Source organism: Sarcophilus harrisii, chromosome 1 (assembly GCF_902635505.1).
Source record: "Sarcophilus harrisii chromosome 1, mSarHar1.11, whole genome shotgun sequence".
NCBI classification, from domain to species: Eukaryota; Metazoa; Chordata; class Mammalia; order Dasyuromorphia; family Dasyuridae; genus Sarcophilus; species Sarcophilus harrisii.
This window is the reverse complement of record NC_045426.1, coordinates 639,842,394-639,867,143: the sequence shown is the minus strand read 5'-3', so window position 1 is coordinate 639,867,143 and position 24,750 is coordinate 639,842,394. Positions and strand designations below refer to the sequence as shown.

Below are 24,750 nucleotides of genomic sequence, written 5' to 3'. Positions count from 1 at the left end.
AGCCTACTCAAATTGACTGAGTTAAATCAACAGCTAATCTTCCATTATGAAAAGACTAGGAGAGACCCCATTTCAGTCAATGACATTGGCACAGGTTCTAGGATGGGAGCTTTCCAGCCTGTCCAGTGTCCACCTCAGCCCTGTGGTCAAGCTTTGGAGGGGTTCCAGGAGGCAGCCATGTGCTTCCAGTCACACTAGTGCTATTCTCAGCCCCTGGAACAGATGGAGCCATGGCATCTGCAGCAGCCCAAGTGACAGCTCCATGGAAGGTAGAACTCATTGACATGCTATCAAATTCCACTCACTCACTTGGTAACACAGTTGGGCTGGCAGGTGAGTGACTGTGCTATGCTTATGCCACCTGGAGCCTGGAGATACAGACCACCTCCCCCAGCCAGCCTTGCTCCCAGGGCACACGCCCCCTCCTCTGTCTGATCACCAGGGCTCTTCACTCACACGTAGGGACAGAGAAACCTCGAGGAAGATTACAAAGCCCTTCAGTCTCCCAAGTCACACAGCAAAGAAAAGCCCTATGTGGTGGGAAGAAGACTAGCTTTGGGGCCAGCGGACCACGCTGTTGGCTCTTCACAGGGCCTTGCTTGGTGACCATGAGCCAGTCATGCCCTCTGCCTGTCCTCAGTCTTCTCATTAATGTCCTGTTTCTCTCTCGGTCTAATCATCATCAGCATGGACCTGCCCCGCACTCTGGGGCAGGGATCTTGTATATAGGACTTGAAATGAGAAAATTTCCATTCGTTGTCTTCACACAGGAAGGTCAGATGGAGCCACCAGCAGCCCCTGTTACTCCCCGGGCAGTGCTAGCCTGGGTCGAGGAAGTACGAGTCGCTCGATTGCCAGGTGTGTGGAGGGGCTGGGGAGGGGGGAGAGAGGTCTAAGAAAGGGTTCTTCACAGCTCACTGCCTTTTGGTGCTCTCTCCCCTCCTTATTCTCTGCAGCCGAGCCATCCAGCGAAGTCTGGCTATTATCCGCCAAGCCCGGCAGAAGAAGGAGAAGAAGCGGGACTACTGCATGTACTATAATCGCTTTGGAAAATGCAACCGGGGCCAGCATTGCCCCTATATTCATGACCCTGAGAAGGTGGCTGTGTGTACCAGGTACTTGCCCCAAGCCTTCTGTAAGCATAGAATCATAGGATATATATCTGAAATCAACCTTAATAATCCATTCCAATTCCTTTGTTTTGCAGGTAGAAAAATTGAGGTCAGTAGAGGGGAAGGGACCTGCCTAAGGTCACACAGCTAGCGTTAGAACCTCGGCCTCCTCACTACCAGGCCAGAGACCTTCCCTATGTGTGTGTGTGTGTGTGTGTGTGTGTGTGTGTGTGTGTACATCAATGGCCTCTGGGGACAAGAGCTGTAGGGAAAACCTCCATCTCCTGGCCCATTAACTGGGCTGCAAAACATCTTACTCATGTAAACATGCTATATCTCGATCCATATCTTCTCAAGACAAACTGAACTCCAAAGGAGATTTCTTTTTTTCCCTTAGGAGAAATTCTGATCATATTCACTTTGTAAAAGTGATCTCTTGGTTCTCATATAAGTTAGGGGCTATAAGAATAGCTTTCTTTACCTCCCATATTGTAAAGCCAGCTAACACTAGGTTTATTTTGGCTCTTGACATAAGATCTTTTAGTCCCTCAATTCATATCTTAATGGAGTTTACTGTGAGTCCATCCCTGTATTTGGGTACTTTATAGTGGAAATAAAAGGAGGAAGTGGTAATCCAGGCCCTGTTAGAGAAGACTAGAGAAATTAACCTCTCACACATAAAATAATTAGAGAATAATACACAACTGATTAGAATCAGCTCTTATTATAATATGTAAATAATCAGGTCTTATGGGAGAGAAGAGATATGAGAGGTGGTACAGAAGCCATAGATGTCGATGTGATTGAATTGGACTTGAAAAATGGGAGTGGATGCATCTAGGCCAGGGAGAGCTATAGAAGGAATGCCAAGAGAAAAAACAGGTTGGCCTCTACAGCTAGGAGAAAAATAGGTAGGAATTCAGACCAGTTTGCAGGCATAGAACATATAAACATAGTGTTTATAATTGCTTCATAATACTCAACCAATAGTATTTCTCATCGAAATGCCACCACTGCTGCTGAACACTTTTCTTGGAAGTGGCAGCTCTTCCTAGGCTTCAAGAAGTAAATGAAGGAAAATGGCAGGGATCCTGTATTGATTATCTCTATGCTAATCTACTTTGACATGATCTTTACATTCAACATAGTTAGCCCCAGTGTGGGACTCCCTACCACCACTGCCTCGGAGGGTTGGGTGGGCTGGGGCAGCTTGGAGGCATAGTAGACTCAAATGATAGCACTTCTGAGTCTTAAAGAACTCTGTCTCTGTCTTCATTTCCAACAGGTTTTTACGGGGCACATGCAAGAAGACAGATGGGACCTGCCCATTTTCTCACCATGTTTCCAAAGAGAAGGTCTGTATGGCTTAATGAACTTTACTCAAGCGCTGGCATTCACATAAACAGGAATTGGGTATTTTAGATGAAGGTCATCTATAGACATTCAGAATCACTCTGATATTTTGAGGATCAGGCTTCTGAGTGTAATCACACCTACACCTTTGTGAGAGGTACTGCCATGAGTGCCTGTCACCGCACTGTGAGTCTGAGCTACCTTCTGCTGTGTGCAGGAGAGGAGGGCTTGCATCAACAAGAAGGAGCTTCCAGGAACGGACCTTGTGGTTGGCAAGCCCACTCTAAGCACAGTAAGTTAGAGGGCTGGAGGGCTCACCCTAAAACCAAAAATACCTCTGAGAAGCTCATGTCATCTTGGACTTTGTGAATAGAAACATAATGTCCAGATCAAGAGGGAAAAAAAAGAAAATTGTCTAGATCAAGGGAGATGCTGTTCCCACTATCCTTTGCTCTAGTCAGATAGAATGTGAAACATTGTTTTGTTTGGAGTGTTACATTTTGGGAAAGATATTGACATTATTCAGAAAATCCAGAGAAGAGTGACCAGTCCTGGATGATGAAAGGACTAGAAATCATATCATATGAGGATTATTTGAAAGAACTGATAATGTCAAGCCTGGAAATGGCTTAGGGGCCAGAGGGAACAAAAGATATGTTTTGAAGTATTTGAAGAGTTTTCACATAGAAGAGAAATGACTCATTCTGACTCCAAAGGGCAAAACTAGGAGTAATAGACATACTTTGCTGAAGGGCAGATTATAACTTAACTATTAGAAAAAGCTTACTAGTAATCAGAGCTTCTAAAAACATTTTTTAAATATATAATCTCAATTATTCCAGATTGGGATTGTGCTCCTGGAGAAATTTTCATCACTAGAGGTAGATTCTTTTCTTCACTCATTCTCAGCTCCAAGATTTTATAGAAAGAGAGCTTTCCTATTCAATTCAAATTGGACTTAAATTCTTTGAGATTCCTTCAGACTTTGATATTCCTTGACTCTGATTTGACCATTCAGGAAGTACCTACTAGTCCTAGCAAGATTTTAAAGTATTTAATGAAAAATATGAGAGTGCCTAATTAAAGGAATTTTCTAGTCCTCTTGAGGTTGGCTTAGTCACGTTTTGACCTTTGCACCTGATGTACAATTATGCAAAAGCAAGATTTATTATTACGTAAATTAAATAATACAAGAGAAACATTAGACATAAAACTTTTCAGTGCTAGCAGTCAGACCTTATTAATCAAAGGCATGCAGAGCTTCGCTTTATATAATGTTATAATTACATATATATATATGTAAATCTATTATAATTCCTACCAGGAATAAACTATCAACTTGTTAATATCATTAGCAAGTATTTGAAGGTATCTCCGGTTTGGGGGGTACATGTCATTAGCAGTTATTTACTAAATCTAGAGGACATACTCAGCATTAGTGGCTATTTATCAAATTTGAATCACAGCAGTCATTAGCAGTTTACCAATTTGAGAAATGTACACGTCATTGCCAAACTGAACCACTCAAGTCCTCTCCTATTACATAAAAACAATCCTATTACATGACAATGCTGTTTTGTCATAAAAAGGAGGTTTAAAAGGAAATGGAGTCATTTATGTCAGAACAACAAATTTATTCTCACTACAGAAATGTACATTTTCCTCCAAGAGCAGTGGAATGAACATTGGATCTATCATTAAAAGACTTGGAATTGGAATCCCTAAGTCTTTTATTATTTATTACTTGTGTAATTCTGGTCAAGTCTCCTTTCAGTCTCACTTTTCTCATTTGTAAAGTCAGAATACTGGACTGTATGATCTCTTATCTTCCTTCAAGTCCTTGATTACATGACTTTCACCAGGACTCCTCAAAATGAGGAGAGGAGAGAAATATAGAAGTTGAGAGGCATGAAAATTAGGGAATGAGACTAGCTCCAGAAGCCAGAGTGAGGGCAGCAGGCACTAATCTTTACCCACAACCTTCTTATATTTCACAGAACCCCCTTCTTATTCATCTCCCTCCTGCTGTGGCTCAGAACAGGGAGGACCACCAAGAATAGTGGGTAGGCCTAGTGAATTGGACTTTTCCACCCTGTCTCCCTGACATTTTGCTCTGTCTTCCCTGATCAAACAGCCTCTTCCCAAATTCTACTGTTAGGCTGTGTGAGGTCAAGAAGACAAGATATCCTTCCCTACATTTTGCCCTGCTCTAGTTGGGAGGGACCAGGATGAAGAACATTCATATAAAGGTTGGCGTGAAGGGCTTACCTTATGAGAGACTGAGAAAATAGCGGAGAAGATAGTGACTGATGTCCAGAGGTTTTGATATAAAAAGAAAGGAAAAAGAGGGAGAAAATTTCTTCAGTTTTCTCATGAGTTGAGATCTTCAGCTGACAGAGAAAAGGAAGGGGCAAGGGAGAAGGGAAGAGAAACTTTTAACAGCTTTTATGGGGAATGAAAGATAGGGAACTAATTAGAAATAAAGATTACCTGGTACTGGGGACTCAGTTGAAGCTAGATACCATGAATTTATAGTATGTACTGTCAGCACACTTGTGTGACTTCCTCCACCTCTGTTCATTAACATGTGAGCAGAAGAGGCATATGATGGAAGTGATCCAGGGCTAAGGTTTGGCAAGGATTAAGATGTGGTGGGACACTGGGGCAAAAGTCTCGAGAGTTGATGACAGTGTATAGTTTAATTAGTTTAACTCTCGAGGTAAAATTGGGAGGATGAAAAATGAAGAAGCAGAAAGACTTGAAAAAGTGCTGAGGGAAAAGAATGAGTTAGGAGGAGAGATACACAGAGTGAAAAATGGAATGAAAGGAAGTTATGGTCAACTAGAGCAATGTAAGATTTTTTTGATTAAAGAATTGAAACAGTTGTAAATAATGGTGAGATTCAGAGTGTGAGTATTCTTATGGGTGACTGAGTTAATGTGAAGAATTAGATCATGATAGTTAAAAGGATTTAGGAATTGGAAGGTTGAGGAGTTTGAGAGTCAACACAGATGTTCAAGTCCTTTAATATAAAAAGCAAGAAGTAAGATAGTGAACCAGATGCTATACTCCTGACCTAGAGGACAATACACAGCAGCCACCATGATGTTAAATACACTGGAGAGTTTTAATTGAATAAACTTAAAGGAATTCACATATTATATGTACAACCTTTTGTGTGGCAATGAATTTTTTTTTTGTTTTTTTGTGTTTTTTTTTGGCAAGGCAATTGGGACTAAATGACTTGCCCAGGGTCACATTGCTATTAAGTATCTGAGATTGAATTTGAACTCAAGTCTTCCTAACTCTAGAATCAATGCTCTATCCACTGAGCCATCTAGCTGCTTCAATGAGTATTTTAAAAAATAAAATGAAAAGAACTATGATTTGCCTTCATTCTAATAGAAGGATTCAACATGTGCACAAATTGAAATGTGAAATATAATACAAGATGGAAATGTGATAAGGCAACGGAGAGCCTCACTCAAAATATCTAAGTAAGAAAACTCGAGGGAAAAAGAATCATTTTTGCTAAGATCTGGATCTGGAAGGAAAAGGAGCACTGAATAACTTACAGAGTAAGTTACAGGATATAAGTGTGCACAGATGCATGGAAGCTGGAGAAGGCAAGATGAATTTGGAAAGTATCTTGTTTAGCTGGAACAAGAATATCTTGTGGAGATAAAGAGTAAAGTAAAGATGAAGAAGTAGTTTTAGAGCCAGCTTAAGGTGAGCCTGAAACACTAGGCAAAAGAATTTCTTTTACCTTATATACTGTGGGGAGCCATAAACAATTTTTGAGCAGGGAAATTATAATACCAGCTCTCTGAAATTTGAACGATAATCTTGGTAACTGTGTGAGGGTAGGATTAGGAAGTGGGTAAAGTGTGTCCAGTAAACCACTTTAGAGATCTTGCAATAAGCTACGTAAGATGTAATGAGGTCCTGATGGAGGATAACTGCATTATGAGTGGAGCAGAGGGAGTAGGCACAAGAAATTTTGCAGCAGGGGAAATTGATAGACTCTGACAACAGAAGGAAGAATGACAGAAGACTCCTCTAGTATAACTAATATCCAGCACAATTAGTTTGGCCAGGACAAATTAGAGGGTTTCCTGGCCCTTGTTTTCTTTACCTCACTTCAAATGTGGCCCCATGTTCAATTTGCCTGAAAGTTATTCATTACATTCATGGTAATTAACGAGAATAGAATTATAGAATTTTAGAGCTAAAAGAGTTCTTTCTGAGCAAGAACCTGCCCTATAACAAGCCTCATAAGTCGTAATTCAGCCTCAGCTTGAGTAACTGTAATGAGGGAGAGATTACTGCCTCCAAAGTCAGCCCATTCCACCTTTGAGACCCCTCTTAATTGTCAAGAAGTGTTTGCTTATATCAAGCTTAAATCTGCATTTATGCAACTTTCACCCACTAAGTCTTTTGAGGCCAAGTAGAACAAATCTAATCCCTCTTAAACATAATAGTCCTTCAGAAACCTAAAGATAGCTATCATGTGATATGTAAAAAAAAATACTTATTCAAATAAAAGATGGTTAGTGGCAGCTGTTGGATAGAGAGCTGGGTCTGGAGTTAGGAAATTTTTTGTTTTGTTTTGTTTTTTGACAAGACAATTGGGGTTAAGTCACACAGCTAGTACATGTTACGTGTTGGAGGTTACATTTGAACTCAGGTCCACAGCGGGTACTCTATCTACTGTGCCGTCTAGTTGCCCCCAGACAGAAAGCTCTGAGCTCCAATTCAGACTCAGACATGGATAGCTGTCTATTTTGGGCAAGTCACTTAATTCTTGTCTGCCTCAGTTTCCTCAACTATAAAACAGGAATAATCCCACCTATCTCCTAGTGTTGTTGTAAAGATGAAATGACATATTTGTAAGGCACCTGCCAAACTTTAAAGCACAATATAAATGCTGCTGCCATTGATATTTCCCTTAAATCTCCTCTTTTCTACACTGTCTCTGATTTTATCAAATGAACCTTATATGGCTTAATCTGTAATTGTGTCACTGTCTTGAGCAGCTACTTTGTATATCCCTCAGTTTATATGTTTTCTACTTTCATAACAAACCCTCTTTTCTCTACTCAAACAGCAGCTACCCTCCACTTACCTACCTACTAACTACTGAATCATTGCAATAGCCTTCTGCTTGCCTTGAGTCTCTCTCCATTCCAGTTTGTCTTCCACTCAGCTGTCAAAGGGATTTTTCTCACTTGTAGGTCTAACCATGTCCCCTCTATTCTCAGTAAACTCCAATGGCTCCCTGTTACCTCCAGAATTAAATCAGAAATCCTGTTTGGCTTGTATAGCCCTTTACATTCTGGCCCTTTTTTACCTTTCCAATTGTCTCACACTTTCCTTTCCTTTTTGTATTCTGTGTTCCAGCTACACTACCCTATTTGCTATTCCTCATACATGTCAGTCTATTTACCCACTCTTTCCCTTGGCTGTTCCCACATATCTAAAATGTTCTCCCTCTTCACCATTACCTCCTAACTTCCACAGAAACTTAACTCAAATTCTTCCTTCTACAAGAGGCCACTCCTAGTTCCTACAGTGCTAGTGCTCTCCCTCTGAAATTACCTCCCATTTACACAGTATCTATCCTCTTTGTATATTGTTATTTGCACATTATCTCCCTAGAGCAGGAGCCATCTTTTTGCCTTTTTAAAAAAAATAAAAAATCCCAGTGCTTAACATATAGTAAGTACTTAACAAGTGCTTGGTGACTGATTAAAATGTGATACCCAGAACTGAACAGTACTTCAAATGTGGTCTAAAGAAGACATAGAACAATGGTAAGTACAACATAAATAGCAACTATTATTATTACTAACTAGAATGAAAGTTCTCTTTAAGTTCAACTGACTGTTATGTGTCATGCTAGCTCTTGAATTAGACCAGATGATTTCAAAGGAACCTTCCAATTCTAACAATTTACCATTCTATTAAAAAAAAATTTGTTTTTATTTTCTCCTGTTGCATGTAAAACAACATATTTTGGCAGGGGGCAGGGTATACATATACCTTCATTTTTTACATATTGCTAGGTGAATCATGTTGAGAGAGAAAAATCAGAAAAGACACAAGAGAAAAAAAAAACAGAAGGAAAGAAAAAGTGAACAAAGCATGTGTTGATTTACATTCAGTCTCCATAGTTCTCTCTCTGGATGTGGATGGCGTTTTCCATCCCACGTTTATTGGGACTGCTTTGGATCACTGAACTGCTGAGAAGAACTAAGTCTGTCATAGTTGATCATCTCACAATCTTGCTGTTGCTGTGTACAGTATGTTCTTGATTCTGCTTATTTCATTCAGCATCAGTTCATGTAAATCTTTCCTGACCTGTCTAAAATCAGCTTTTTCATCATTTTTTATTGAACAATAATATTCCATTACTTTTATATACTATAACTTATTTAGCCATTCCACAATCTTGAGGAGAAAGTGAGGAGGTGCCCTTGCCCAGCCCTCCCTCACTTAAATACAATTCACTTGAAAGTCATGGTGAAATAGCCCAGGCAATAAAATTCAAGATGGCCATAGTAATTCATGATTTAGAAATAATTTATTCCTTTGTCCATTTCACTCCCCCCTTTTTATGCTCATAGTTGTGACTCATCTGAGGCCAACCGGGAACACACCATTTTAAGAGTGAAAAGTTCCAGGGTCTGTATGCCATCCTGAACGTAAGAGATGAGGCACTTTCTTATACAGAGAGCTATTAGGAGGAGGAGAAGGAACAAGAGGACTGGGCCTGTAACTCCTGAGGAGGGTGGTTAGCCAGTCATAGAGTGACTGATTGAAGCCTCATGACTGGCCTCCCGGTCATCTAACCACTTACACAGGGAAGCAAGAGATTCCCTAATGACACCCAACCAATTTTGCATAGAAGCAACATGATGCCCCCAGTGCCATGCACAGACCCCTTGCGTCATGAACAGCGGATCTAACCCACGGCAGTTCTGTAATACAACTTCTGCCAGGGAGCCCACTGACTTTCCTAGATAGTAAGGAGATCCTCTAGGGTCCTAATGTCTGCATTAACCTGAGAGCTAACAAGGCAAATGTAAGACTGGAGAAACTGAGACAAGACAGAGATCAGAGAGCTCCCAACATTCTATCAATGGAAGAGTTTGATTGACTGGACGGAACTCTCATCTCAAAGTATCCAGTGGTGAATGTGAGTTCTCAATGACATGTATACACACACATGGTGCAACCATAGGGGTAAACCAAGGTAGGGGCAGGGTCAGAACATAGAGAGTGGGAACAGATTATGGATCTGATTCTGACAGCATGGTGGGAGATACTGGACATTCTGATAGGAGCCAGGAAGTCTGGACTCCCCCTTGAGTCTCACATTAACATTTTATAACCTTAGAGCAAGTGGCCTTCAGTCCTTAATGAACCAGAAGAGGGGTTTGCAACTGGGGGGATCAGGCAGAACAGTTAAGGAAACTTGAGACGGAACAATTTAGGGAAACCAAGGCAGAACCAATTAGGGAAACTGAGTCAGGACAATTAAAGAGAACTGTGGCCCAACATTAAATAAAACTAGTAAAATGCAAGGACAAGTCTTTTCCTGATAACCCCGGAGTTAATAGCAGTACAAGGCTCCCTGTTACAAGCATGTCAGTCTGCAGTTGGGCCACCATCTCAGCCAGAGAATCTAGTTTGAGATGGACAGTTCACTGTGAGTTAGATCTGTGGTCATTTGTGCATTTAACTCAGTCTCTGCTTACAGAGCAGCAGGTCCCAAGAGCTCAGACCCATCAGAGGGGCAGATCTCTCCAGGGGAGAAGGATGAGGCTGTAGTAGCTCCACCTGTCCCCGTCCAGAGAAACAGGGCTGCAGAAAGGATCTTTTTTTTTTTTTTTTTTTTTTTTTTTAAGCAGATTATGCACAGTTAGACCATCAAGGCAAGCAAACCCCAAACTTCTAGATGCCTGATATCAAACAAGGTCCTTTGAAATGCTAAGGTACTAATTAATGAACTGGGGTTACAGGACTGAAGAAAAACAGATCAGAGAGATTGCCAGTCCCAAGATAAGTGTCTGATTTCTAAAACTTTTATAAAAAAATAAAAGAAAGAAAGAAAAGAAATCCCAAAAACTGAGTCTGCCAGGGCAATTTTAACAAAATAAGGGATTCTAAAGCTAAAGCATCCAAATTCGATCTGAACCAGTGAGATGGGGTGGGGCAGAAATGCCTAAGGCAAGTGAATAGAAGCTAGGAGTTCCCATTCTTTCAGGTATTTTGAAAAAAATACACGTTTCCCCAATGTTCCCCCACCTCTTCACCTTCTCCCAAAAGTCTTTCTTTCACCTTCCTAAAACCATGCAAACCTCTAATTGCCCCTACAAATCAGTCCTTCCTAAATCACCTGCATTCCTCTTTCCTTTTCCTTCAAAAATATGTAAGATTCATACTATAGTGAATAGCCCAAAATCCCAAAAACCACACATGTCCGGTAGAGCTGGATTTAAAGTATAACTTATGTTAACAAATAACTCAATATATTTCAGAAGGTAACAAACTCTGAACCAAACTAATACAGGGCTCTTGCAAATGCTTTTTTCTTATTCTGCCTGAGTGTTGTCTGACAGTAATTAGCATCTCCAGGCAGAGCTTCCATGACTGAGCCCAGGCTAAATTGGAATTCTATTGTTCTCTTTTTTTTTCTTTTTTCCTAGTTATCAATATTCAAACAAATTCCAAAATCTTATACTCGGAATAAACAAATCTAGCATGCAAAGGCTATAGCAAAATCATTTCTCACATTTTTTTCAGAACCATCCCAAAATTCTTAATCAAATTCCTTCTGGGAAAAACTTAGCCAGTTCCATTCACTTACAAATTAGTTAAAAAATTTAAAATCACAAGCAAGTTTTCAAACAACCAATTCCCAAATTCCTTAATCATTATTCTTAAAACTTAACAAAGCTCTTAAATCAGCAAACAGAATAGGGACTTTTTCCAGGACCTCCACCCCCAGAGAGAAGTTTGTTTTACCTTGAATTCCCTTTTTCCCTTCCAGAATCCAAAGGGGCTTCTGTAAACTTCCAAGCCTGATTAGTGCTTTTCTCTGCCTTCACAGAAAATGCCTAGATATTCCATTCAAACTTCTTTTCTTTAAATATTAGCACACCATTCTTCTATATATATATATATTTTTTTTTAACTTTCCAAACTTTCAAATCCCTTTCAATCTATTTTAAAAATTTATTTCTTTTTTTATTTCTTCCCTTCTCTTCCTTTTCTCCCTTTTCCCCCACAAGACTGCTACAGTCAGCCAGAGACAGAGGGAGAGAGAAGGATTTTTCAAACTTCTTGATATTTTCTAAGCCTGCAACACAGAGGCTGAATTCTTATCTCTTACAAGCTTGCTAACTTTTAACACAGAACAAAATACAAAGCACACAGACACACACACAGCTCCATTTTCACCTTTTACATTTTTGTTTTTAAAATCCTGTTGCTTTTGCTTATGAATTAGTGCAACAGATTAAAAGTTAGAAATCACAATTTTATACTAAGCACCATTGCAACATTGTTCTTCAACCAACGAAACAGACAGACAAATCACACAGAACACACAGAACATAGACCACAACCAACAGAATAGACAGACTAGTTTCACACAAACAGAACTAGTTCAGGATCCTTACAGTGGCATCCCATGCAGGGTCAGCAAGGGTATCCATCAACGTCATGTCCAGCTAGGCCCTCTTGCTACAGATACAGGAATACTCACAGACCAGACAAATGGCTGCAGGATAGTTAGGCAACTGCAGGGACCCCTCAAAATCTTATTAACCAGAACTGGCTTTTAGAATGCTTTATGCCAGTTTTGGACCGAATTCAAAATTTGGGTCTCACTCTCCTGGTCCACAGAAAAGAGATTACTGAATACTAAAGGCCAAGGAAGGTCTTTGGGTGGCCACCCCCTAGGATCCATAATCTCTTTTGCCCTCCAGGGAGAGGGACTGGCTGTCAGATCGAGCCAAAGCCTTATCTCGGTGGGACCTCCAAGGGAAATAGCCTAGGCAATAAAATTCAAGACGGCCATAGTAATTCATGATTTAGAAATAATTTATTCTTACCGGCCTAGATGGGCTACATGGCCCGGACGGTCCTCCAGTAGGATTCTGGCATGGTTCTATGCCGAACTGAAGTAGGGTCAGCCTTATAAGCATTCTTGTTCACCCTTGCTGGCACATTTTGACATTAAACAGTGACTTGACTTTACAGGACAAAAGATACAATGGCAGATGTTTAACATAGTTTATAGGTCAGGTTTATCGAACAGATACCCTTCAATGTTGAGCAGTCACTTTGAAGTGCAAAACATCTTCTTTAATCTACCTGAGCGGACATTTCTCTGCAAGCCTGAGGCCCTTTAACCTAAGACTGAGGGAGGGAAGGAGAGGCCAGTCCTTTGTCCATTTCAATGGCATCCCCTCCCTGATGTCAGGGCTCTTTGAGAACAAAGAACAAACAACAATCACCTCTATGGTGGCACCTACTCAATTTCCATTTCTTTGCTACCACAAAGAGCTACTACAAATATTTTTTCACATGTGGGTCCTTTTCCCTCTTTTATGATTTCTTTGGGATACAGACCTAATAGTGGCATTGCTTAATACCATGCTTTAAATTTTTTTTTTTTATTGAGAACATTTATTTTTATATCATTGCCTGCATTTTCCTCTGTATCCCATCCCCCAAAGAGTCAACCAATATAACAAAAAAAAAATTGTTTTTAGAGAAAAAAAAAGAGGAAAAAAATCAGCAAAAATTAGTATATAAAAAATGCAAATATGTGCAATGTTAAAAGCAGAAAAGGGAATAAGTTTTTATATGCACCTACTATGTGCCAGAGACTCTGCTAAGTATTACAAATATTGCAAATATTATTTTATTTGTTAGAATCCCACTTATGCAAAAAAAAAAAAAGTAATCAGAAAGCAGGGAAAATTTATTTTCAAATCTCTTCTCAGTCCCATTTTTGTATTTCACAATATTCATAGTTTCTTTTGTGGTGCTTCTCATTTTCATTGACTTATTCATTTTTTATATAGTTTTCTTGGTTCTGTTTCTTCACTTTATATCATTCAATCAGTGAACTTTTTATTAATCACCTTTTGTATGCCAGGTACTACTCTAGGCCCTGGGGATCCAAAAAGAGGCAAAAGTTGGTTTTGCCCTCAAAGATCTGACAATCTAATGACAACCAAACAACGAGCCAACAAATGCTTACAAATAAATTATATGTAGAATAAATAGAAAATAATTAATAGGAGGAAGACACTAGAATTAAAAAGTATTTGGAAAGCTATCTTGGAGAAGATGGGATTTTAGTTGAAACTTGAAGGAAACCAAGGAAGGCAGTAGGCAAAGATCAGTTGGGAGATCATTCCAGACATGAGAAACAGCCAGAGAAAATTTCCAGAGCCAAGACATGGAGTGACTTGTTTGTGGAAGAGCAAGGAGGTCAGTATTGGTAAAGTGAGGAGTACATGGGAATGAATAAGGTAGAAAAAGACTGGAAAAGTAGGAGAGGGCGAAGTTATGCAGGTCTTTGAATACCAAAGAGAAGATTTTGCATTTGATCCTGGAGATGATAGGGAGCCACTAAAGTTTATTGAATGAGGAAGAGGCGTGATATGATTAGACTTATGCTTTAATAAAATCACTTTGTAGCTACATGGAGGATGAATTGGAGTGGGGAGAGACTTCTGGCAAGCAGTTCTATCAACAGATTATTGTAGTCATCTGAGTATGAGATGATGAGGGCCTGTATTAGTGTGGTAGAATTGTAAGAAAGGAGAAAGATATTATTTGAAAGATGTCACAAAGATGAAATCAACAAGCCTTGGCAGCATAGGCATGAAGAATCAAGGATAATTCTTAGGTTATAAGCCTGTGTGACTGAGAGAATGGAATTGCTCTCAGTAATAAGGGAAAATTAGGAAGAGAGTTTAGGGGAAAGATGATGAATTTGATTTTGGGCATGCGAAGTTTAAGATGTACTGAACTTGAGATATCTGAAAAGCAGTTGGAAGTGCAAGATTGGAAGTTAGCAGAGAGTTTAGGTTAGGTAGATTTGATCATCATCAGCACAAAGATAGTGTTAAATCCATGGAAGCTGATGAGCTCACCAAATGGAGAAGAAAAGATAGCAGGACAAAACACTGTGGGACACATGCAATTAGATGTGATCTGAAGGAGACTCCAACAAAGGAAATGGAGATGGAGCAAAAAAGACAAGAACTAGAAGCGAGAACCTGAAAACAGTCTTTAAAAAAAAAAAAAAAAAAGAATGATCAGTCCCAAAGTCTATAAGGGAGTTGAGAAAAAGTCATCGCATTTGCATATAGAAACCATTGATAACTTTGTAGAAAGCAGATTAGAAACTAGATTGTAAAGGTTAAAGAAGTGAGGGAGAGAAAGTAGAAGCACTTCTTATAGATAACCTTTTCAAGAATTTCTCCACCAAGAGAGTAGAAGATATAAGATAAAAGCACCTTTGGAAGGATCAAGGGAGGTGTTTTTTCCAAAATGGTGGCGACACGGGGCATGTTTGTAGACAGTGGGGAATGAGCCAGTAGACAGGGAAAAACTGAAAACAAGTGATAGAATGGAGATGATAGAGCAGTCAATTAAATTAGAGGAGACAGGAAGGAATGACGGCACTAGAGCAGGTCAAATGATTTGCCTTAGTAAGGATTAGGGAGCCACAGAAGAAATAGTGAAAGAAAACATCAGTAATAGGAGATGAGGAAGAAGGAAAAAGAAAGAGCTCATGGCAAGTGGCCTCAGTATTTTCTGTAAAATATGAGACAAAGTTCTCAAATGAGAACAAAAAGAGTAGGGAATGATAAGGGAGCCATGGGAAATTTGAGGATAGGTGAGAAAAGTTTGATAGAATTATTAGTTCATGTAAGTCTTTCCTTGCCTCTCTGTGTTAATATTTGTGGGGTTTTCTAATAACGTTACATTCATGTGCCACAATTTAAGCCATTCCCCAATCTATGGACATCGACTCTGTTTCCAATTCTTTGTTACACTATACCATTCTTAAGGTGACCTAAGAGTTGTTTCACTTTGTTGACTGCCATTTCACATTATTCACTCACTGTGAGTCTACATTCCTTTTAAGGCCCTCAGCTTTGTTCTCATGGACTCTTTAACTTCTCTCTTAACCTAATATCAGACTTCCCAGCCTGTTTGAGATTTCTAATATTTAAAATCTCATGAGTTGCCACCTATCAGTTGTTACCAGTCACAAATTGTTTAGTCATGTGTTTGATCCTGATGTACCTAGGAAAATTCCCTTTTAGTGCTACATCTATAATCTTTGGAGTCCAGTTATTTCTATCCAGACCAGCGTGATTTCCTGGCCTATCTCCTAGCTGGATCTCTCTTTGGCTGAAGTAAGCAGGAGGCTAGAAAGACAGTGTGTTCCCTCTACTCCAAAACCAACCTCACACTATCTAGATCAGTAAATGGTCTACCAATAAAAGCAAGGCAGTTTTAGGACCAGTCCCTTTCTTCATGGATCTTACAATCTCATCCATGTCAAGGAAGAGGCTAGATTTTGATACATATGAGAAAAATTCATGATAGAATCAGTGCTAGACTGAGTAGAGAGATTAAAAGAATACACCAGAAAAAGATGCATCCTTTTGATAGGCCTGAGAGAGAGTATAGAGAGATGTACATTCTCACTGAACCTCTCTGAAAAAGGAGAGCTAAAAAGGAGCCATCATGCTCATTGAGAATGTAGTATTTATTGCTCTACTAAAGTCAGATGCTGGCCCACTATTTAAAACCATCATACCCTAAGATACCAAGAATTATAGAACTTAGAGTTAAGAGTTATCCCCTTATACAACTTATTAATTTTCTAGAGCAGAAAATTGAAGCCCAAGAATGTTGGCATGACTTGCCCACAGTTACAAAGTTAGTACATAGAACAGTTGGAATTCAGATCCAAGCTCCCTGACTCCCATGTACTTAAAAGTAATTGATAGTCGATGGACTCTTCCTGCCCCATATTAACACTTACAGGGTACCTGGTGACTCCTCCCACCATCAGAGTCACTTAGAAGTAACTAGAGTTAGACATTAATATTTGAGAACAAACTTGGAGGAGCCGTGCCTGCTGCTGTGATGGTTTGGGGCTGGGAGGATGGTCGGTGTGAATGGATGAACTCGCAGGGCAAATTGGCATGAGACTAGGGCTTGGGCAGAGGCATGCTGGTGCTCCTGCCGCTGCCACTGCTGCCGCAACAGCTTTTCCCCTTGAGGAACTTGAAAAGAATCAGCATTTTTCTCCCTAATAGAGCTCGGAAACTCTGTTGTGAGCAATTTGGAAATTCACGTCGAGTTTCGGGTTCATTAGCTTGAGGCTCCCGAGCCTCTGCATATTCCAAGCTGTCTAATATGGCCGCCCCGCACCAGTGCCCTGAATTAATGTTATTGTTATTTGTGTGGACGTGGTGGGGTGCAAACAAGGTTAATTGAAATGAGAATGCAGTTTCCTCTTGATAATGGCCCCGGCTTGACAGCTAGGAGGAGTTTAGTTTGGTATAAGAGTTGCCTTTATTATCCCTTTTTATTAGAGCTAATTTGGGCTCTATATCAAAAACTACATTAAGGGAATTGTTTATGGTCATACCACTACCAACCCCACCATGGAAGCCCCCAACTCCCGGCCCCTCTCTCTCAATGGCTGCAGTTAAGAGACAATTAAAAATAAACTCTTGTATTTTAAATCACCCTTTGTTTCTTTGTGCTTCCCTCCTTTTCTCCCCCTGCTTTTTTTTCCCCATCTGTGTACATGTCTCTGATACTGTTTTATTCTCTACTGCCTCGTTCTCTCCACCACTACCCCCCCCCACACACACACACACAGACACACACACTCACACACCCCTTCTCTCTTGTCTTACTCTCACTTTTCTCCTCTTTCCCCATCTCTTCTGCTGGCTGCTTGTCTCATGTTCCTGCTAACTCCTCCTCAGTTTCACTTATCTTCTTGACCCTGAACTGTCTTCCTGTCTGCATTGGGCTCTTACTGACTTCCCTTTTGACCCCTCTGGTTCACTCGCTCCCTTATCCTCTGAATCCCATCTCATTTACTGGCTGTCTCACACTGTTACTCATGCCCTTGTTTTTTTTATTTTCACACTCCTCATTTGATTGCACGCTCTCTCACACCTCTTTTCATTGTCTTGCTTGCTCTTTCACTCATTCTGTAGATCTTGCTCTTTGCTTTCTGTCTCATGCTCTGCTCTCATTTCTATTTCTCATTTTCTTGCTGCCTTACTGTCTCCCTTGCTCTTTCATGTCTTCTTTTTATCTCTCTTCATCCAGGTATCACTTAGTTTTCCCTCAAACACTCTTTTTGTTTTCTCTTCTTTTGTTATCCCCTCTTTTTCTTTCATACACTGTCACTGTCTCTTTCACAGCTCTCTTTGGTTCATTCCCTTCCTTTTTTACCCTCAATAGCTCCAACTTGCCAGTCACCTAGTCAAGTGAAGCCATATCTGAAAACCAAGATCAGGCTGGAAAGTCTTGTGCTGTACTGTGATAAGGAGGTCCTTGGAGACCATGACTGTATCCGGCAATGCCAAGGAACTGAGTTCTTCTTTTAGATGCCAATTGGTGAAGTCTTCTTCTTCCTCCTAATAACAAATGTAAGGGCAAATCAGCATCTTTGTGCCCCAGTGAGCAGCCACTCAAGCAGCAAGCCAAAGTCATGCCATTTATAACTGACTGACTAGTCAGGTTTTTAAATTAGTGTGTTGCCACTGATGATAATTTGAGTGAAATATAGGAAATCTCATAGCAAGCTAGTAATTTTTCTTTAATTAGCTGGATAAAGGGGAGAGTGGGTGATGTCCAGTAAATCCATGATGATGATAGATAAGTTCTTTCCTTTTTTTTTTCTTTACTTAGTGCCAACATCTGGAAATAGCCTCTTCCACCCCCCTAACTATTTGAACATCAGAGCTTCTTATAGTAAAAACCCCTAACCCCCAAACACTATTCTTCATCTTTACTCTCAGCCTTCCCAGCTTTTCTTGCCTCTAATAATCTGGTATACTAGGTCTGCCGCAGTCCATTTCATCTTTATATGATGTCAATTTTTTCATGAACTATATATTCCAGATAAACTGGGTAACCTTTTGTGGCCCATTCTTATTATATTCACCCTTATCTTCATGACTTTGCTCGCACCATCCAATATATTTAATTGACTCCCTACTTGCATTTCTTAAAATCTCCCTTCCTTCAGAGCTCAAGACAGATGTCACTTTCATAAAGCTTTCTCTGTTGTCCTCTCCCCCCCCCCTCCCATTTACATTATCTTTCCCCCCTCACATTTCTGCTTACATTTTTCCTGGATCTGTCTGTTGTATTATAATTGTTTCTATACATGCCTTTATTTTGTAAGCTTCTTGAGAGCAAAATCTGTTTTATCATTTTTGTATTTCTCATGATGAGCATAGGACTCTGCTTAATAGAATTTTGTTATTGTTGTTGTTGAATGGACGATTGCCCCAATAAAATAATACAGCAGATGCAGGCAGGGCCAGACTGCAATATCCCGAGTTTCTCAGTAGTCCATTTAACATTGGAAGGGTTCAAAAAATGTCCTCTCTCCTCAGATTTCAATTATTTCATGCCACTTAGTTTTAGAATGAATCTTCTACCTATTCTCTAACTACTGACCTCCCCCAAGACATGACTGTTTTATTCTTTTCTATTTCTATGTGTTCTGCCTAAGAGATTCATTCCCATGACTTTTGCTGTCACCTCCTGGATCCCTCTCCTTGGCTCCCCTGATGAGCTATAGCAGGGGTCCTCAAACTGTGGCCCTCGGGCCAGATGCAGCAGCTGAGGACATTTATCCCCCTCCCTCAGGGCTATGAAGTTTCTTTATTTAAAGGCCCACAAAACAAAGTTTTTGTTTTTACTATAGTCTGGCCCTCCAACAGTCTGAGGAACAGTGAACTGGGCCCCTATTTAAAAAGTTTGAGGACCCCTGAGCTATAGCATTTCTATCAATATCTTATTCTCTCAAGCTAGGATTCTCACAGTCATGATTGACTCTTTTCTTTCTCCTCTGTAACTAATCACACACTAGCATCAATGATCTTCCTTCAGAATTATCTTTTCATGTATCCGTTTTGTCCCTTTTACTCCCTTAGTCACCACCTTATATATTTAGATTATTACAATAGTGTCCTAACCCACTTCTGGACTGCCAGTCTATTCCTTTCTAATACACATTTTTCCAGAGCCTTCTTCCTAAAACAAACGATGCTACCACACTATCCATATCCATTGCTAAATATTTTTCAGTGTTTTCTCATTGCATTTGCAAGTCTAAATTCCTCTGCCTATATTTCTAGGTCCCTCTAAATTGTCTCTATCCTATCTCTCTAGATTTATCTTTTCCTTTTTCTTTGAGCTTAATGAATCTTAGAGCCAAACAGAATCTTAAAACATAGATGGATAGAGCTGGAATTATAATAATAATATTAACTAGCAGTTATATGGAACAGTTGGTGGTGCAGTGGATAAAGCACTGGGCCTGGAGTCAGCAAGACTCAGCTTTCTGAGTTCAAATCTGCCCACAGACACCAACTGTGTGAACCTGAGCAAATCATTTAACCCTGTATCTTTGCCAGGAAAACCCCAGACTCAGAGTTAGACGCAATTGAAAAACAACTAAACAAAAATATTTATATAACACTTTAAGGTTTACAGAATTCTTTACATAGCTTATCTCATTCAATCCTCACAACAGTCCTGTGAGATAAATACTTCTATTATTCTCATTTTACAGAATAATCACTTGACTAGTCACACAGTGTTTTGAGTCAGAATTTGAACTCAGATTTCTCTTGTCACCAAGTCCATTGCGCCATCTAGTGGTTTTGAACATTGTACCTTAAAATTATGATGTATGGACTAAAAGGGGCTTTAAACCTTAACATAGTAGAATGTCAGATAGGAAAGACTTTAATACCTAAAACTTAAGAATTGAAAGAGAACTTAGACTATGTAAGTTGATACCAGGAGGGATTTTAGTATGTATCCAGCCTTCCAGTTCTACAGTTGAGGAAACCGAAGGCCCAGAGTGGTAGAAGAAGTGTTCACCTTGTCATGGAGCAAGTTGGTAACTGAATCAGAAAAAAGAACTAAGACTTCTTTGGCTTTTCTTTGTCCCAGTACTTGCCATACAATAAGCAATTAATAAATGCTTGTTGATTGAGTGCTAATCTACAGAAACACACACACTCCTGCCTTTGCTTAATTTGTTTCTCTTTGAATGCCTAATTCTTTCTTGTTGTCTATCCAGATTTTGCCCCCTCTTTTTTTTAAGGTTGTTCTTGCTTACTCATGTTGAGCTAGAATCTACCCACTTTCCTCATCACTATCCCCCATCATTTTCCAGCCATGATTTCTATTTCTACCCTCCAGAGCCAACAGAATGGGTCTTCTTGAAGGTTTATCTTGAAGATAATAATAAAGTCTCCCATAAATCTTTACTTCTCTAGGCTTTAATTCACTTAATTCATCCATGTGTGGCTTACTCTCTAGTCCTCTAGCTTCATCCTGGTCACTTGTTCTAAACGTACTTCCGCTTGTCAACATTTTTCCTAAAATATGTCACCAAGACCTGAACATTATTCCAAATGAGTCTAGACCAGAGTAGAGACTGTGTCTTTCTTTCTTGTCTCCACCACAATGCGTGTATGTTTGTTTGTATGTATGTGTGTATGTCTTTCCACACATATATTTCTATTCAAGCAAATGTCTCTCTAAATGTATATCTCTGAAAGTAGTAGTGTGTGCCTTTTTTTGTCTGTGACATTCTGAATGTGCCCTCTGTCTCCTTTTATGGATGTATCTGTAATTGTGTATAGGTCTCTGGTTTGCCTTGCTTTGTTGTCTGTGTATGAGTGTAAAGAGCTCCCACTAACCTGTCATTCAGTCTGCTCTCTCTTTTTACAGATGCCTGTGTGTTCCTACTTCCTAAAGGGGATCTGCAATAATAGCAACTGCCCATATAGCCACGTGTATGTGTCAAAGAAGGCAGAGGTCTGCGTGGACTTCCTCAAAGGCTACTGCCCCATGGGAGAAAAGGTAACCCGCTTAACATCCAGTGTGACACATTATGCTGTGCTGTGCTCTCTCTTGCATACTGGTCTCTCTCAGTCATTAAGGAATTTCCCTTGGACTATGACCTCCTGAAGAGTGAGTCTTTGGGTTGAAAACAGTGTACCTTGCTTTATGCTTCACAAAATCATTTCAGACTGAAGCTTGTGTTGGCATTTTTAGTTCTATTTGTGTTACTCATGGCCCAGAAAAAGAAGGAAAAGTTTTAAAGTTAGTTATTTAGAATATGTTATTATTTTGTTATTTAGAAATATGTGAGTATGAAGGGGAACCAGTGAATATAAATTCTCTACCCACGTGCACACATTACCTAAGAATAACACCCCATACACACACACCCCATTTCCACATACAATAGCACTGTGTCAGGTTCTCCTGGACTTCTGTCTCATTTTTTTTTATATCATATTTATTTGTGTATGTTACTGATACATTACAATGCTGTCTGCTTCTTGAGGGCAGGGACTATGTCATGTTTCTTGTTTGTCTCCCTATCATTGCTAAACATAGGCTCTGCATAATAAATGTTAAGTTGAATTGAGCCACAATGAGCACCCTAGGTGATTTTAGAGCCTGAGAAATTCAAGTCTCCAGTTCTCTCTCAAATGAAGAGATTGAACACAGTGGTTTTGTGTCTTCAAGCTCTGACAGTTTGTGATTATGAAGGACAGAATTTTTACAAGTTGGATAAATGACCTTAGTGACCATCCCAGTCCTACACCTTCATATTCTTACTCAAGCCCAGAACTGGAAAAGGCTTCAAGGGGACTTCTAAGTTGTTCTTCCCTCTTCCCCCAAGGAATCTAATTGGCACAATGGATAGTTTTGGGCCTGGAGACAGAAAGACCCGAGTTCAAATGTAACTTCAGATACTGCCTAGCTATGTGCCTCTTATCCAAGCCACTTAACTACTCTCTGCTTTAGTTTCCTAGCTGTAAAATGAGAATAATAGCACCTCCTACACAGTGTTGTTGTGAAGATCAAAGGAGAGATTTGTAAAAGTATTTAGCATAGTGCCTGGCACATAGAAGGTGCTATATAAATGTTTATCTCTTCTCTTCCCTTCCCTCCATTCCAGTTTCTTTTCCTTTTATAGCATCCCTGAGAAATGGCTTTCCAACATTCATAGTTGTGGGCAACTCATTACCTCCTTCCTGTCAACTGTAACCTGTTCTATTGTGTGGTAGCTCTGACAATCACTCGGTAGTTTTCCTCCTACTGAGCTGGAATATATCTGTCCTAGAACTCCCATCATCCCTATATTAGTCTAGGCACTCTGCTCCAGGCAGTAATAATCACAGGCTTCCTGAATGAACTACTCTCTCCTGAGAAGCTGTCAATTCTGAGACTACTGAATCCCTACCATATTCTTTTGAGAACACCTCTCTGCGGAGAATATTTTGCTCCCGAGGGTCAGGGCCTTTACAACAGCCTTCTTCAGAGCCTGACTCTTCCAGAAAGTTTTCAATTCATAAGGTGTCTCCTATATTAGTTTACTGTCTATGCTGCACAGAATCAAAAAATGTTACAAATAACTCACACTTATAAAATACTTCAAACTTTACAGAATACTTTCTTTGCGATAATAATTCTATGAGATAACTAATGCAACTATCATCATCCCACTTTGTTGTTGAGAAAATAGGATCCAGAAAAGTGAAGGTCACATAGAGAGGGAATTAACAGAGCCATGATATGGCCTCAGAATCTCTGACTTCAAACCCAGTGCTATTTTTAATGAATTCTGTTACTTTCCAGTTTTAAGTAGTCTTTTAGGATAGGAATTTAGAACTGGATGGATCTTTAGATAACATTGAGTCCAAACCTCTCATTTAATAGATGAAGAAATAGAATAACTCATCCAAGATCCCATACCAAGTATGTGGTAAAGCTTGCATTCAAATCTAGGCCTTTTGAGGCCATATTCAGTGTCCTTATCATTACCATGATATGTACCCACTAATCCTACAGTCTAAGGATAGACTAGCTAAGAATCCTGTGCTTAAGAGAGATTCCATGGGAAGGCTGGGGGGGGAGGGTAAAAAGGTGTGAGCTTCAGTATTAGAACCAAGCATACAGATAGAGAGTAGGTGAAAACAATCAACCTATCAAGAAGCATTTAGTGCCTATTCTGTGCTAGCTACTGTCCATACAGAGTCAAAAAGAAACAGTCCCTGCTCTCAGAGAGCTTACCAGAAGGAGGAAGTAAAGTATGTGGATAATTAGGAGATCCCTGAATTTAGTCTTGTGTTGAATTCTGTTTGCTAAATAAATTAAGCTTCACCCTTTAATTTAGCATCCAGGAAAGTGGAAGGAAGGTTCCAGAGAGTCTCAGCAGAGTGAAACAAGATGAATAGATTTCATTAAATAATTGAATTTTTTTCATGCCCTTCAGTCTTGTCTGCTTGTGCTTTGTCTGCTTCTATCTACTAAATAAATTAAAGCTTGCTCCTCTGATCAAGTGGGGCCAGAGTGTCTGGTGGTGGAGAAAGACCAGTGACAATATGAACAGAGCTGAGTGGATTTCACTCTTCATACCCAGCGCTATCTCATTTTCACAGTAAGAGGACTCACTGCTGTAGGTAGCCCTGAGATTATCCAGTCCAGTTAGCCAGTATGGAGGACAAGGAACTTTTTTGCCAGGATTATAACAAGTTTGTGATGTTTATGGTTTTTTAAACCATAAACTAGTATCATCTAATACTTCTGTGTGTGTAAAATGCAGGTTGAACTCTAGTCTTGAAGGGAAAGTGAAATATAGAATATGTTATTCAGGAGAATTAATTTTTCTTTAAAAGAAAAGAAATGCTCTAAATTGGAAACAAAGAAGAAAAAGCTTATAAAGCAGTAAAGGAAAATCCTCTCTCGTGCCAGAAGATTGCAGTATAAAGAAATGTGGTAGAGAGAAAAGAGGGGAATGGAGCACCCAAACATTAAAAACTCTGTAGTAGGTATAGGGGTATTACCTTAGAAGCACAGTGCGATGAACCATCACTGAAGAAAGCAGCTTCTTGCCCTAAAAGGAAAGATGTTTTAAATCCATAGGCTCTTTCAGGTGACAGACAGT

The 24,750-nt window shown here is 39.7% G+C and overlaps 1 protein-coding gene across 3 annotated transcripts in view; it reads left to right on the top strand.

The window, feature by feature from the left end:
• ZC3H3 (zinc finger CCCH-type containing 3) overlaps window positions 1–24,750 on the top strand; it is a 488,431-nt gene that overhangs the window by 387,179 nt on the left and 76,502 nt on the right. For all 3 annotated transcript variants that reach the window (XM_031947316.1, XM_031947317.1, XM_031947318.1), the window contains exons 6-9: window positions 771–858; window positions 957–1,115; window positions 2,398–2,467; window positions 21,519–21,650. In XM_031947316.1, the coding sequence (XP_031803176.1) occupies window positions 771–858; window positions 957–1,115; window positions 2,398–2,467; window positions 21,519–21,650 (449 nt within the window). The remainder of the gene's footprint in view (window positions 1–770; window positions 859–956; window positions 1,116–2,397; window positions 2,468–21,518; window positions 21,651–24,750) is intronic.